Source organism: Apiospora kogelbergensis (assembly GCF_038363985.1).
Source record: "Apiospora kogelbergensis strain CBS 113332 chromosome Unknown utg000002l_segment0_segment0, whole genome shotgun sequence".
Lineage (NCBI taxonomy): Eukaryota > Fungi > Ascomycota > Sordariomycetes > Amphisphaeriales > Apiosporaceae > Apiospora > Apiospora kogelbergensis.
This window is the reverse complement of record NW_027117419.1, coordinates 4,077,074-4,091,708: the sequence shown is the minus strand read 5'-3', so window position 1 is coordinate 4,091,708 and position 14,635 is coordinate 4,077,074. Positions and strand designations below refer to the sequence as shown.

At 57.4% G+C, this 14,635-nt stretch overlaps 7 protein-coding genes across 7 annotated transcripts; 4 read left to right on the top strand and 3 right to left on the bottom strand.

Moving 5' to 3' along the window:
- Positions 1–117: 117 nt before the first annotated feature.
- On the bottom strand, positions 118–3,038 carry PG998_004251 (uncharacterized protein; the record flags this gene model as incomplete). Its single annotated transcript, XM_066871069.1, has 7 exons — positions 118–866; positions 938–1,011; positions 1,074–1,159; positions 1,246–1,384; positions 1,439–1,960; positions 2,022–2,594; positions 2,842–3,038. 7 exons carry the CDS (start codon positions 3,036–3,038, stop codon positions 118–120), a joined length of 2,340 nt encoding a protein of 779 aa, XP_066734819.1.
- Positions 3,039–4,790: 1,752 nt separating this feature from the next.
- On the bottom strand, positions 4,791–5,212 carry PG998_004250 (uncharacterized protein; the record flags this gene model as incomplete). Its single annotated transcript, XM_066871068.1, has 2 exons — positions 4,791–5,007; positions 5,115–5,212. 2 exons carry the CDS (start codon positions 5,210–5,212, stop codon positions 4,791–4,793), a joined length of 315 nt encoding a protein of 104 aa, XP_066734818.1.
- A 227-nt stretch (positions 5,213–5,439) lies between these two features.
- On the top strand, positions 5,440–6,924 carry PG998_004249 (L-fucose-proton symporter; the record flags this gene model as incomplete). Its single annotated transcript, XM_066871067.1, has 2 exons — positions 5,440–5,574; positions 5,638–6,924. 2 exons carry the CDS (start codon positions 5,440–5,442, stop codon positions 6,922–6,924), a joined length of 1,422 nt encoding a protein of 473 aa, XP_066734817.1.
- A 1,084-nt stretch (positions 6,925–8,008) lies between these two features.
- Positions 8,009–9,031, top strand: PG998_004248 (acetylxylan esterase 2; the record flags this gene model as incomplete). The annotated part of the gene is made up of 4 exons (XM_066871066.1): positions 8,009–8,037; positions 8,163–8,593; positions 8,663–8,748; positions 8,855–9,031. 4 exons carry the CDS (start codon positions 8,009–8,011, stop codon positions 9,029–9,031), a joined length of 723 nt encoding a protein of 240 aa, XP_066734816.1.
- A 503-nt stretch (positions 9,032–9,534) lies between these two features.
- PG998_004247 (nucleoside-diphosphate-sugar epimerase) lies at positions 9,535–10,371 on the top strand (the record flags this gene model as incomplete). Its single annotated transcript, XM_066871065.1, has 2 exons — positions 9,535–9,794; positions 9,849–10,371. The coding sequence occupies 2 exons, from the start codon at positions 9,535–9,537 to the stop codon at positions 10,369–10,371; spliced, it is 783 nt and encodes a 260-aa protein (XP_066734815.1).
- Positions 10,372–11,044: 673 nt separating this feature from the next.
- PG998_004246 (uncharacterized protein) lies at positions 11,045–13,053 on the top strand (the record flags this gene model as incomplete). The annotated part of the gene is made up of 7 exons (XM_066871064.1): positions 11,045–11,222; positions 11,299–11,343; positions 11,434–11,492; positions 11,820–11,885; positions 11,956–12,015; positions 12,118–12,372; positions 12,484–13,053. The coding sequence occupies 7 exons, from the start codon at positions 11,045–11,047 to the stop codon at positions 13,051–13,053; spliced, it is 1,233 nt and encodes a 410-aa protein (XP_066734814.1).
- A 263-nt stretch (positions 13,054–13,316) lies between these two features.
- On the bottom strand, positions 13,317–14,327 carry PG998_004245 (uncharacterized protein; the record flags this gene model as incomplete). The annotated part of the gene is made up of 1 exon (XM_066871063.1): positions 13,317–14,327. The coding sequence occupies one exon, from the start codon at positions 14,325–14,327 to the stop codon at positions 13,317–13,319; it is 1,011 nt and encodes a 336-aa protein (XP_066734813.1).
- Between the last annotated feature and the right edge of the window lie 308 nt (positions 14,328–14,635).

Sequence of the window (14,635 nt, the reverse complement as noted above, 5' to 3'; positions counted from 1 at the left end):
GACTTGCATATTAATTGGAACCTTATTGTGAGACCTCATGTCCCTCTTCTGTGCATATCTCGAGTTACAGCTCGTATTACAACGTGCGTCGGAAGGCCTAGACTTCTCGACAAAACGCTATGCGAAAGTTTTCCAATCCATCCAATCCAAATCCGAATTATGAAACTGAAAGTCATCCCATAGGGTCTCCATCCCCACATCCGTGTTGATGATCACTTCGTCCAGTTCGTTATTCGACATGGTCGAGAACATCAGGTAGTCCGGCGGCATGTTATCCGTGCCACCCGCCGCCGCCGCAGCCATGTCCATAACGGGTCCTGCCGCCGGGTTACCGTGTGTTGACATGGGACCACCACCAGCCCCGTCTCCCATATCATTCATATTAGCCGGCAGCACCTCCGAATCCCTCGTCGACGCCGACGCCAGCTCCGTGTGCCGCGAGTGGTCGGCCGAGGAGCGCGCGGCGAGCTTGAGGATGTGCTGCAGCTGGCGCGCGAAGAGGCACGACAGCCCCCTGCGCTGCACCGGCGTCGAGCCGATGCGCTCGAGGGCCTCGGTGGTCTCGGCGATGAGGGTGCGGATGCTCGGGGCCAGGGTCGAATCGCGGCCGGCGTCCGTCACGGTCCCCACGCGCAGCGCGAAGCAGGCCGCGAACGAGATCATGATGGCCGTGTTGTTGGGCATCGTCTTCAGCTGGCCCTCGCCCTGCACCGCCACCCGCAGCACGTTGAGCGCCGCCGACAAGCCCGCCGCCCGGAAGAATTGGCGCGCCGCGGCGGGCGCCGTGCCGTGGTTGATGACGCTGCTGTACATGGAGAGGCGCGTGTGCGAGGCTAGGATCTCGACGTAGGGTGGTAAAGACAGTTCTGTATGGCATTCTGTGTCAACAAGAGTTGTCCCCCAGTGCGCACGCACGTCCAGGTTGGTTTCGACTTACGTTCACGGTCTCCAATCTGGAATGGCCAGGTCTGATACCATCTATCAAAGAACAGGGTGATCTCGTTCTTCAATCTGTAAGCGATTTAGTTTTAGTGGTTTTAGGAATGGCCTGATTTTCTTCCTTGCTCGCTCACCTTTCTACGATGACCGAGTTAAAACTCGTCTCTTCGCTTCCATCGTGGGCGTCGCATATACTACGCACACGGGAGATCAAGTTTGCCTAAGTGGTTCAAGTTAGTACAGGACATTACAGATGACGAATGTCCACATCCGCGCGTGGGCGTCCACGGAGTGTCGGTCACCTACCAAATCACGTCGCAAAACCGCGACAGACACGATCGAGCCGTCCCATCGATCGGCAAGTTCAGAGAGATGCCATTGGTCGCATGTCATGATCAGAGGCGACATGGGGAGGATCGGGTCTCTCCCTCTGGCAAGACAGATTCTGTGCGCTCCATTAGCTCATTGAACCATTGAGTCCACATCGGACACCGCTTACCCTCGCTCGAGAACATATAATGACAGCCATGTGCGCTCACGCCTCCTAAGTAGTCTTCTTCCGGTTAGGGAGTCCGGATCAACATCCGGGAACCCATCAATCGTGAGTGCTCTTCTCGCCGAAATGCAATCCGACGATGCAATGGACTCTGACATCCGGATGTCGGATGTCTCCGATGGGACGATCTTGTTCAGTGACAAGTCCAGAGCCACGGTTAGAGCCATGGAGATATACGTGGATGTCTCGTCGTCGGCCCAATGCTCACCGGCCGAGATCCAGGGGATGTTGACCATGAACGCCAAGATGATCTCCACGGATTTGTACCGATTGGCCATGATCAGCCCCGCTAGCTTCTGGCGGTGGTTGTATAGTCTCTTATATACCGCTTCCAGTGAAGGAGAGAAGAGGGCCGATGCGGCCGCTATGGATGTGAGCAAGAAGGCGGAGCGGCTTCGTACGAATTCGACGGTATGTATCACAGGGTCGATGCCCCATCTCGTATGCGCCAGCTTTTGGTAGAAACTGGGATATCTGTCAGCAACCCCAACTTCGGATCGCAAGCGAACATGGACGAGTCACATACAATGCGAAGAGGGCCTCGGCCTCTGCCACGGTCAAGAGTCCAAGGTCAATGGGATCCAGGTCATCGCCAACGTCCAGCCGCGCCTGGAAGCGACCGAAGAACTTTTGGAGGTCATTGTCGCTCGCCGCGGCACGGCTGGCATTGGCACCCGGAGGGAAGCGACTTGGGCCAGTTCCTTGCGGTTGAGTGGTTATGGATGAAAGCAGCTCTGAAGTTCTCGCCAGAAGCTGCAAGGGGTTTTCGGCGTCATCAAGGTTGAGCTGGTCGTCCTCGACCTTGCGAGAAGAACCTTGGTCAGTATGCGACCTGGGGGTCTCGAGGGACGACGTGCTCTGATGGGGAGAGGGGCCAAGGTCACCAAGGTCCGGCTCCGTTTTAGGTAGCTGTTGCTGCCGATGACTGGAAGACGATGGCCCGTCATGAGCACGGTTCCCGAGAAGCTCACGGCTTCGGTCTAGTAAGTAGCGCAGTTCTGTGGCCTGCTCGGCATTCTGGATCTGATCTGAGGCGGAGCTGGACCTCCGCAAGGCTTGCTCGATCTGATAGACTGCCTTTTCAAGACCGGAATGCTTACTATACAGATGGAAATAGTCCTAGTCAGCCAAAACAAAATGAATGGCAATATGCAGCAGACATGGCCAGACATGGCATCGTAGATCCACGATACACATGTCAACAAGGCATGAGATGAGGCATGAGGCATGAGGCATGGAGATGAGAGAGACGGGGGGTTGATCGGGCGGCTCCACTCAAAAAGCAACTGCGACAGGAGAGGCAAGAGGAGGGTGGTAAGGTTTAAACAAAAAGGACCAGGACATACTTCTTTACTCCTTTGTGCCTACCGACATGGTAGGCGGGAGCAGCGCAGTCGATTCTCCTCTGTCGACAGCGAGTGCAAGTCGCGTTTCCACCGTGTCGCACGCATTTCAGCTTGGAGCGTTTGCAATTGAAGCAGGCAGCTAGGCGTTCTTCGGCCTGGCCATCGGACCCGGAGGTGGAAGGCGCAATTTCTGTCATGACGCCAGACCAAGACTATGCGAAGCCATGGGGAGCGGCGGGTCGGAGCGTTTTTTCTTTTCTTCTTCTTCCTTTGTTGGCGCGGCTTGAGCCGGATCTTCAGACCAGTTCACTTCCTCATTCAATCCTCGATTCGTGGGGAAAAGAAGGGAGAGGAGCAATTGTAGATGTTCCCCCGGATCTCTCGACCGACTAACTTGATTTCTGACTATTTGCGACTCCAGCTTTCTCGAGGGATTAATTGCTTAGAGGAGCTGCCCACTGGCTGGCCTGGCCTTCCTGCTTAGTGTCGCTGCTACCCTCGTTAGCGGTGGTCGGTTCTGGTCGGTGGCCCCATTCTGCCATTCTCCCATACACCTCCACCTTCTTGTCTGATTGCCCATTCATTTCCCCGCACACGACCACATCCTCCTTTTCCCTCACGCCCTCACTGTCTCGCTCCGCATTCCGTTGCGACTTTCCCCCAACAATCCCCACGATTTGCCCCCTGTTCGCCTCTCCCCCATGTCACTCACTGATGGAGTGGTCTGGTGCTGTGGCCTGATGTTGGGTCTCATGGTCGCTAGCAAGTGTCAATGGGAAATAGGAAGTCCACATTGAGAAAACGACCTAATGCTCCATGTCGTGATACGCCAAAAACGAGGTTGCATTGTGTTTTTCTTACTCGACGCCACATTGACGACTTACATTCAGCCAAAGTGACACCAAATGCGCGACGGAGCGTCTTCCTTCCTATTCAGATGCCGTCCAGCTCGGTAGCGAGCGGCAGGGCAATATAACACGGAATTCCCACCGAAGACTTGCCCGAAACACGACATTGGGTCCCCCGCGTTTGAGAGCGAACACCCACTGGTCATGGGTCGCCTGCTATCCTACGTACCTCTGGCGCGATGCTGCGAATCGCCTCCCACCCCGGACGGCTCCATCCAGTTGACATTGGCCAGGACCGTATGGGGATCCTGCTCCTTGGCGCAATTGGAAAACCTGCATCGACGACGCTTTCGGCGCCGAATTCGCTCTTGACCTGGCTTACGAGTGGATTCGTAAATCACCCCCATGGGGGAGCTGGAACATCTCGGCCCTACTTGTTTGGAGAAATCCAGGCTACCAGAGCATCAAGATGGCATAGTCGACGCAGATGGCCCCCCACGTTTCTATTTTTTCATCACTCTCTAACGCCCGATCAGTCTGACTATTGGATGAGAGCCGCACTTTGATCTTGACATGGCACCATCTTAGACAGAATAGAGCATTCCCAGCCGTCTGGCGTGCCTTCTATATTTCCTAGTCTTGTGCCCAATTGGACAGTCAGCGTGGCTAACAGTTACCCGACTCGGCCAAATTATGGGGAGCGTTTGGAAACAGCCTCCAACACCAAGACCTGGGCGAAACTATAATAGTCGGCGCGCCGTTCTTTGTGTCCGCCCAGACCAGGCCAACCGACGTTCCAGAGGCCTGGGACCGGGGAAGAATGTTTACCAAGCTACCTCTCCTAGTAATCGATAGCGTTCGCACATGGCCGCTAGATCCAAGTCCCAGCTGGTTGGACCAGCCAGTGCAGGAACATTTTCCCATCGATCGCTCTCCTGGGCATGGTCTTATGGTCGGTTTCCCCCGGTCACGAGTCATCGCCTTCGAGAATTTTTCCATCATGGTTCTAGGGGCCTCCCCGTTGCAGCATAGTTCGGCAAAGCGTTCCTATGTCTGTCTCTATCTGTCTCGGGGCGGCCCAGCAGTGCGCAACCCTAGCTCTTAGCTGGCGACTTCTTGCCCTCCCATGACCCAGCTAGCACGCTCGAGACTTGTCGAGGCGATTGCGCATGAAGTTGCACGCTTGAAACCATCGTGGACTAGACCGCGTGCGTAGATTCGGTGTCTTCTCGGTGAGATGCCCTTACTGGCCTTCGCCAAGCGCTCGCCCAGGACTGTCGCCAAGCTTTGTTCCCGCACCATCATGACGACAAGCCAGCTGAGCTAATGCCAGCACTATCTGGGAGAGATCTGAAGCCCATCTGGGCGGCGACCTCCAGAACATGGCTTGACAGTGGAGAACGGGGGAGCCTAGCCTGGGCTCACTCTCCCTTCTCCACGATGGGGTCGTCTGCTGGGATGGGGTCTGGGGTTTGGTCCAGACTCTCTGCGCGTTGAGAATCGCGATACCCCAAGTTTCTCATTATGGGCTAGGACGGGGAGAAAATCACCGCTAGACCATCTCTGGGGAACTCAAAGATGAGGCACGCGAGATGTCCATATAAGACGCCATGAATCCTCGTCTATGTCACCTTTCATCATCACTCACATCAAACAATCATTCTCAGCCACCGGTGTCTTAAGCCCTTCGCATCTCAGAGACGGCAGATTTTAGGCACTTTTCTTCATCTACATTCTCGCTTCATCCACAATGGCTGGAGGTGGTCTCACAGTCGTGCCCCCTGGGGTCGCTGGCGGGTTCCTACGCGGCAAGGCGCTGATCTACCCGCTGTCGCTTGTTATTTCGCTCTTCTTCCTATGGGGATTCAGTTACGGACTGCTTGATGTAAGATACACTTAAGCACACGCTGCACTTATTTGATACAATGACTAATATCCATGACTTCAGGTCTTGAACAAGCATTTCCAAACAGTGCTGGGCATTACAAAGCTCGAGTCTACTGGTCTGCAAGTCGTCTACTTCGGCGGTGGTTACCTTCTGTTCTCCCCGGTCGCCGCTGAGGTCATGAAGCGATGGGGATACCGACCGACGATTTTGATGGGTCTCTCCCTCTATTCTCTCGGTGCTATCATGTTCTGGCCCACGGCGCACTTCTCCAACCCGGCCAACCCCACCGCTGCCTTCGGCGGCTTCGTCGCCTGCACCTTCGTCATCGCCTGCGGTCTGGCCACTCTTGAGACTTCGGCCAACTCGTACGCCGTCGTCATCGGTAACCCCGCCAGCGCCAGCGCCCGCCTGCAGTTCTGCCAGTCGTGGAACGGCGTCGCCTCCTTCATCGGCCCCCTGATCGCCTCCAAATTCTTCTTCTCGGGCGAGAACGCCAACAGCCTGACCAACGTCCAGTTCGTCTACCTGGCCGTGGCCTGCGCCGGCGCCGCCATCGGCGTCCTGTTCTTCTTCGCCAAGCTGCCCGAGGTCAGCAAGGAGACCCTGGCGCACCAGTCGACGGCCGACAACCCGGCGGCCGACGAGTTCGGCGCCGAGGTCGGCGCGGGCCCGCTCTACAAGCAGTACAACATGATCTTCGCCTTCATCGCGCAGTTCTGTTACGTCGGCGCCCAGGTCACCATCGCGTCCTTCTTCATCAACTACGCGTCCGAGTCGGGCGGCTTCACCGACGCCGAGGGCTCCAACATGCTGTCGTACGCCCTCATCACCTTCACCGTCGGCCGCTTCGCCGCCACGGCGCTGGCTACCGTCTTCCAGGCCGACTTCCTGCTCATGGTGTACGCCTGCGTCGCCATCGCCATGAACGCCTACGTCGCGAGCGCGCACGGCCCCGCCGGCGTCGGCGTCCTGATCGCCATCTTCTTCTTCGAGGCGCCCATGTACCCGACCATCTTCACCCTGGGCACGGCCAACCTCGGCCGCCACACGGAGCGCGCCGCGGGCATCCTGGTCATGGGTGTGTCGGGCGGCGCCGTCTTCACCCCGATCCAGGGCGCCATCGCCGACAAGTTCGGCACCCGCATCTCCTACCTCGTGCCCCTCTTCGGCTTCCTCTACGTCCTCGGCTACGTCACCATCCACTGGCTCCGCCACGGCCGCCACATTATGCGCGTCAAGGAGGTCGTCGCCGTTGCCGCCGTCACCACCGGCGGCGCCGTCGCCACTTACCGCGTCTCCGAGGATGACAAGAAGGTCGAGGCCGTCGCTGTCGAGCGCCGGTCGTAAAGAAAAGAGAAGCGACAGAATAATGGAGTTCAACCTACCTATTTTACTACTATAATGATGAGAAGAATGCATACGTTACGAGATACCTGCCACGGTGGTTCGGAGAGGAAGGAGTTGAGACAGACTTAAGATACCCTAATGAGAAAGACTACTTTCCTCTTTAGATACCAAATTCGAATTCAAATTCAAATTCAGTTATCAAAATCAACTTTCACGTGTCACTTATGCTCTTGATTGTGCTTATTCTAACTGATGTTTGTGCTAGTGCGTGTGATTGGAGGCCTTTCTTCTAAGATGCCATCACGGGGACATGTGTACGGGGCATTGAAGTTTCCCACAGGTATGGGGTAAAAACATGCATCGAGTCAAGCTAAGTTCAGGAGCAGGGCCTCCTACCTGCTGTCTGCTGTCCTCTCCACCGCGAGTGACGATCCTTATCAGAATGCAACTGCCGAGGTGTGTGGGGAAGCGGGGTGGCGTCGCTTGGCAGAAGCCTCTCCGCGTTCTGTGATACCGCAGTGTCTCAACGATGCTACCCTTGCTCCCCAGCTTCCACATGCGTTCTTGTTATGCCAGACACGCATCATGCTTACTTACGCGCATACGATTCGTTCGCACTTCCGCGACACGCTACGCGCCGGGAGAGTCATCGGTGCGCACGGCCACGTCGGCCGGGAACGGCAGGTGTGATCTCGCTCTGGCATTCGCAAGCAGCTCCGCCCACCCCGGGTGCTAAGACCAGAATGGGGATGTAGGCCCGGTCGACGAGCCCCGGAGTGGGAGATTCGGCAGTACTGCGGGCGTAATGAGCATTGCTCTCTCCATTACCAAGCAGCAAGTCATGTTATTTAGTTCCCCGCCTTTCCGCTTTGGCAGAATCTGGGGTGTTAATCCGGGGTTTTATAATGACTAGGACAGTTGCAGTAACCGCCTCGCCGGTTTCAGTGGAGATACACCTTGCTGTTTGCTGTGTGTTGTCGTGTGCTGCATTCACCAACTTACTTTCCTGCATACTCGCCAGGAAAGGGGAAGGGGAAGTAAGGGGGAAAGTGGGAGGAGAGGGCCAGGCTACATCCCTTCGTAGATGTATATAAGATGGGGAAACCTCGTCGAGTATTGAGATAATGCTGCTACTCACCTCCCAAGAGACGAGTATTCAGCACCTCACCTTCGAAGCAGTAGCGACTTGAGCCTAGTTCCTCTCTATTTTCAAGACCCCACTCACCATGCTTGTCAAGAACCTCCTCGCTGCGACGGCCCTGGCCCACGCCGCGACCGCGGCCCCCCGACCTCGAGGAGCGCCAGGCCGCGTGCCAAGCCGTGCACGTCTTCATCGCGCGGGGCTCGACGGAGCCGTACCCGGGCCGGCAGGGGGCGCTGGCCGACGCCATCTGCGCGGGCGTGTCGGGCGGCTGCGGCTACGAGGACATCCAGTACCCGGCGACGTTTGAGAACTACTGCGCCTCGGCGGGGGCGGGCGTCAAGAACGGCATCGCCCAGCTCACGGCCTACGCCAAGCGCTGCCCATCCGCCAAGCTCGTCCTCACCGGCTACTCCCAGGGCGGCCACGTCGTCGGCGACATCCTCGGCGGCGGCGGCGGCAACTTCCAGGGCTGCACCCAGGCGACTACGCCGGCGCTGTCGGCGACTTCGTCGCCCGGGAACCAGAGTACGTTACCTGATCACCGCTCCTTGCGCGGGCTGAGCTATGGAATTTGATTGACTGATGATCGTGTAGTCGCTGCGGCGCTCTTCTTCGGCGATGTGCGCCACACCCCCAACCAGTCCTACAACGTAGGCAGTGCCGCGAAATCCGCGTCAGGCGTAAGTCTCCTTCCCCTCGACATTCTGTCTGTCGTTCTTCGAGGCCGATCGACGTCATATCCTTGACAAGTATGTTCGTAACCCAGCAACTGATCTCTCTTTGCAGATCTGGCCTCGTACCGGATCCGGCCTCTCGGCTCTCAACGCCTTCTCCAGCAAGCTCCGGTCTTGGTGCGACGCCGGCGACCCGGCCTGCGCAAGCGGCAACGACGGGCAGGTTCACACTGGCTACTTCCAGAAGTATGTGCCGGAAGCCGCGGCCTGGGCCAAGACCAAGCTCTGAAGCGAAGTCTCCAACGTGTTGTAGTCGAGTAGCCTAGGATTTCAGTGGAGGATAGGATGCTTCGCCGCCCTGATTCTGTTTCTTTGTTTCTCCGTCGCACATGATACTGTAGGACGACTTGATGCGGTTACTTGAGATGAGATGGCCAAATATGAAGAAACCCAGTTTTTCAGTTTTTGAATGGCTGCCGACTCAGAGTGTGATGCTGGTCTTGCGTGCTAATTTGAGGCGGCGATAACAAGTCCGCCCGCTAGAGGTCAGCCAGTGGATGGCACCAGCGGAGTTAAGGCACAATCCCGGGCTTAACTGGAATTTAGTAGCGTCTCCGGGACCCCAAGTGCTTACATGCATTCTAGATATAAAATAGATAAGACCCCTGCCCTGCCGTGAATGAAAAGAATGCGAACATATCGCTCGAACCAAGTCTATCGTCGTCTCACTTCTCTACCGTAACCAAACCTCAGCATTGCGACTTTCCACGAAAAAGTCACCAACAGCCAGTCATGCATCTCATTCTCACCGGGGCCACGGGCCTCGTCGGCTCGGGCGTCCTGGACGCCATGATCAAGATGAAAGAAGTCACCAAGATCAGCATCCTCAGCCGGCGGCCAGTCGCCATGGCCGAAGCCGCCAACGACCCGCGCGTCAACGTCGTCATCAACACCGACTTCGAGAAGTACGACCCGGCGGTCTTGTCCCAGCTGAAAGGGGCCTCGGGCTGCGTCTGGGCCCTCGGGATAAGCCAGACTCAGGTCGGGAAGGAGTAAGGACATATCAGCCACCCACCTTTTCACCCTTCCTCTTGGAACTAACCGAGGAACCACGGGCGCAGAGACTACGTCAAGATCACCAAGACCTTCGCCGTGGAAGCGGCCAAGGCCTTCCAAGACCTGGCGCCGGCCGAGGAGCCCTTCCACTTCGTCTACGTGTCGGGCGCGGGCGCGACGACGGAGCCCGGCCGCTTCGCCTCGCTCTTCGCGCGCGTCAAGGGCGAGACGGAGCTGGACCTGGCGGCGATGCGCAACCACGCGCAGCGGTTCCGCGCCATGTCGGTACGCCCCGCTGGCGTCGACGGCAGTGCCCATCAGGCCATCCAGCCCTACCTGCCCCCAGGCCCCTTGGCGTTGCGCTTGATGGGACCCGTGCTGCTCCCCGCCATCCGCACGCTGATGCCCAGTTTCCACAGCCCCACGGAGCCGCTCGGCCGCTTCCTCACCGAGCTGGCCATGGGGCGGCATGCGGACCAGCTGCGCGTCGAGGGGAAGGGCTTGCAGAAGGTGGGCGAGTTCCCCATCTTGGAGAACTCGGTCTTTCGTCGGTTAGCCAAGCTGGATTCTTGAGGGCTATGGATGATGGGGGCTTTCTGACTTGGTGGTGCGCTTAGGAGAAAGATGTATTGGTCGGGTGGACTGGGTGTATCTCGGGGCACTTTCTGGACGGATAGAACTATGTAATAATACCCATGTTTAGATATATCAGAAATAGCTTTGCAGCTAACCTTACTATAAACGATTTACATCCTGTTTCCGATCCCCTTTTGCGCTCGGGGAAGCGATGGTGTCGCACTCGAATGACGTGACGTTTTGTTAACATCGCGAGCTCGCTTGCTTAGAACACTCAAGCTGAGAAAAAGGCAAATCGCACGTAATAGATCGTTACCAGATTAGTAGGTAGCAGGGGTTGGGAAACATGTCGTGAATCGTTGGTAATAAGGCGTGCTTGATGGATGGGCCAATCACATCACCCGATATCCAAATCCTCGAACCCAGGTACGGTAAAGTCGACAAACCCATAGCTTGGATTTCATCATGCAACTGAGGGTCCCTTGTACGGTTATTGAATGACCTCATTAAGCTAAGATCGCGGCGATGTGCATATAGGTAAAGTGGCCGGTGTGAGAACCTTCCTCCTTTCTCGTGCGGTTAAAGAATTTGTGTGTAACCACCTACTTACCTATCTGCATCTGTAAATACTAACCGGGAAAGCGACTACGTTAGAATAAGAACAGCAACAATGACCGATTCGGTAGAGAGGAAGAGTCCCATTGTTGACACCCCAGCCGACTCGGATACGGAAGTCTCTGGCGGCGATGCGCCCATTAACGAGAAGAGGCTATTGCGGAAGCTCGACTACCATCTCTTACCCGCTGTTGGAGTCTTGTATCTTCTCTCGTTCCTAGATAGGAGCAATGGTATGGGGAAGCCAATAGAGAGAGTGGGAAGATGCAGATAAAGATACGCATGCTGACGACGAGGTCTCTCAACCAGTGGGCAATGCACGTATCGAGGGCATGCTAGACGATCTTCACATGAGTAAGTACAATGGACCTCGAACTCCAACCCCCTTTTTCAACCCAAGCGTCATAAGACTGAAATCTACGTTCCTTTGCCTCATTGATATAGCCGGAAACCAATATCTGACCGGCTTGACCTTGTATTTCGTCGCCTACGTGCTATTCGAGGTACACCATCACCAACCAGACTAGCTACAAGTCTAGATAGTAACACATTCACGCAGATCCCCTGCAACATCATCCTCAAACGGACGAGCCCCCGAGTATGGCTGCCGACCCTGACCATCGCCTGGGGCGTCGTGGCCACCCTGCTGGGCGTCGTGCAGGACATGCCGGGCTTCTTCGTCGCGCGGTTCTTCCTGGGCATCACCGAGTCCGGGCTCTTCCCGGGCGTCGTTTACTACTTCTCCATGTGGTGTGTCCAAACGGATTTGCGATTGACAACCTGGGGGTCTCTGCTCATCGTCACATAGGTATAAACGCCGGGAACGTCAGTACCGCATTTCCCTCTTCTTCAGTGCGGCATCGCTCGCCGGCGCCTTTGGAGGGGTGTTGGCATATGTATGTGGTGTTGCGACCTCCTTATCCTGCATAAGCTCCTGGAGAGCTACTAATGAACATTCACTATTAGGGCATCGGACGGATGAGCGGCATAGTCTGGCAACATGGATGGCGCTGGATATTCATTCTTGTAAACCCCTCCCACCTCACCAACTACCCGCAACAAGAAGCTATCAAAGGCATCATCGGAACCAACGAAAAGCCACCATGCTGATAGACATGTGACAAATAGGAAGGCATATTGACCGTAATCGTTGCCATCGCAGCCTACTGGTTCATCCACAACTACCCTGACACGGCCAAGTTCCTCACCCCGGACGAGCGGCGCCACATCCACCAGCGCCTGGCCGCCGACAGCGACGCGACTAACGACGAGAAGTTTACCTGGTCGGCCGTGTCCGACGCCCTAAAGGATGTGGACTGCTGGCTGTATGGACTAGGGTTCCACACCATGAGCCTGCCCTTATACACTCTGTCCTTATTCTTGGTAAGCCCACATCGCATTGCCTTTCCCTTTTACTTCGCTTCCTAATCCCCAGGCACATGCCGTCTCCCTCCACCCGACTAACGAGCTCACTCAGCCCACCATCATCTCCAGCCTCGGCTACACCGCCGCCAAAGCCCAACTCCTGACCGTGCCCCCTACGCCTTCGCGTTCCTCACCACCATCGCCGCCGCCGTCCTGTCCGAGCGCACAGGCCAGCGCGCCCTGTTCATCGGCGGCGCCGCGCTCTTCGGGGCGGTCGGGTACGCCATCCTGCTCAGCAACACGGCCCCAAGAGAGCGGCCGGGGGTCTCGTACGCGGGCACTTTCTTCGCGGCGGGCGGCATCTACCCGGCCGTGGCGCTGGTGCTGTCGTGGCCCGCCATCAACGTGTCCGGCCAGACCAAGCGCGCCGTCGCCAACGCCCTGCAGATCAGCGTCGGCAACCTGGGCGCCGTGCTGGGGACGCAGCTGTACCGCGCCGCCGACGGCCCCCGTTTTATCGTGGGCCACAGCGTCGCCTTGGCGTATCTGCTGGCCAACGTCCTCGTCGTTTCGCTCTTGTGGTGGCGCCTCAGGCGCGAGAATAGGCGCAGGGACAACGTTGCGGCGGCTGCGCCGGTGGCGGAGGGCTTCTCGGACTGGAAGGGCGACGCGGATCCGCGGTGGAGATTTGAGTACTGAGTACAGACACTCTGTTGGTTTTGAGACATGAAGCGAGGCGAGTTGGCTGGAGTTGTCGTTTTAGTGTAATCGATCACACTTCTGGGGAAATTCCATGCATATACCCTGTTTCCCGTCGCGATTGGCAACGTTTTGGCGTTTATGTAGAAAGCGAAGGCAATAGGTCGAATAAAACGGAGTGGTAAAAGAGTCACGAGTTTTCAACATATCCTAGGAAATATCTATATTTCATATTGAAGGTGCTTTCATATGGAGCACGTCCCCTATTTCGGTCTTTTGGGCGACTGCAGGATAGCCGACCGCATATACCTCTGGCGGACATCCGACTTCTCGGGCCCCAACTTGACGAGCGTCCGGGCCGTGAGGGTGGTCCAGATGATGGACTCGATGGGGAAGTAGTCGTCGTCGTGCGTCGCCACCGCGGCGTAGCAGTCGTCCCAGCGGTCGCGGTAGGCGACCTTGACGGGCCGCACGCGGCGGTGCGTGGGCTTGGGCCGCCCCACGAAGTCGCACGTGTCCTCGAAGGCGGCCAGGCTCGACTCCTGCGCCTGGAAGATCTCGTCGAAGACGGCGACGTGGGCCTCGGTCGCCGGGAACGAGCCGTCGTCGGTCAGCAGCCGCGCCGCCTCGGGCGACTGCAGCATCGGCACCACGGGGTCCCAGCCCGTCACGGCGCACCAGATGGCCATGTAGGCCTCCTGCAGCGCCGTGACCGTGTCGTCGTTGGGCGGCCGCGCCAGGCTGATGCAGAACTTGGACGCCGGGATCCCCAGGGAATGGGTCCGGGCGCCGTGGTGGCGGCCCACGCCGCACGGGCGGAACTCCGGGTCGAAGGACCAGCCCATGTCGTTGTCGTCCTCGTCGTCCTCGCCGCGGAGCGCGGGGCTCTCCTCGAAGGGTAGGTTGAAGCTGCAGTTCTCGACCGAGAGCACGAACAGCTCGTCGGCGTGCACGTCGACGACGCGGTGCACCACGGCTTCCGTTGCGGGGACTTCTTCCGCTGCTGCTGCGTCCTCTTCATCGTCCTCGCCGCTGTGGTCACGATGATTGCGGCGCGACGGGGCTTCCAGCGGCATCATAGACCGGAGTAAACCATCGCCGGCACGGACAAACAAGCCGCGCTTGGGGACTGTCAGGGTCAGGGAGATGCGCTTGTCCTCCGGGATGGCGCACACGGATCTGGCCTCGCGACATGTCTGACGCAGGGCATGGCGAGCCTGCCAGCACGAAGGGTCGTACTCAGCAACGTCGTCATCATCATCCTCTATGTCCATGCGGCGCAGGTCCAGATAGAGGGAGGGGGCGACGTGCTCCGGTTGGCGCCCGGGTGGTCATTGGGGAAAGTGTGAAGATTGAAGAAGTTGATACCGGGCTTGGGTATGGCGGCTGAGAATATGTAGTGGCGGATCTCGGGCGGTAGTTGGGAGAACCTGTGGAATGATTGCAACGGTGGAGATGACACCGAGGCAGTGCCTGAAGCTGAGTCCTGCTCAGGCGTTGGGGAACTCATCGTGTTGGCCAGCAGCTGGAGATGATCCTTCTCTACAAGTTGTTTGGATGTCGTTCTTATATGTAAGTGTGT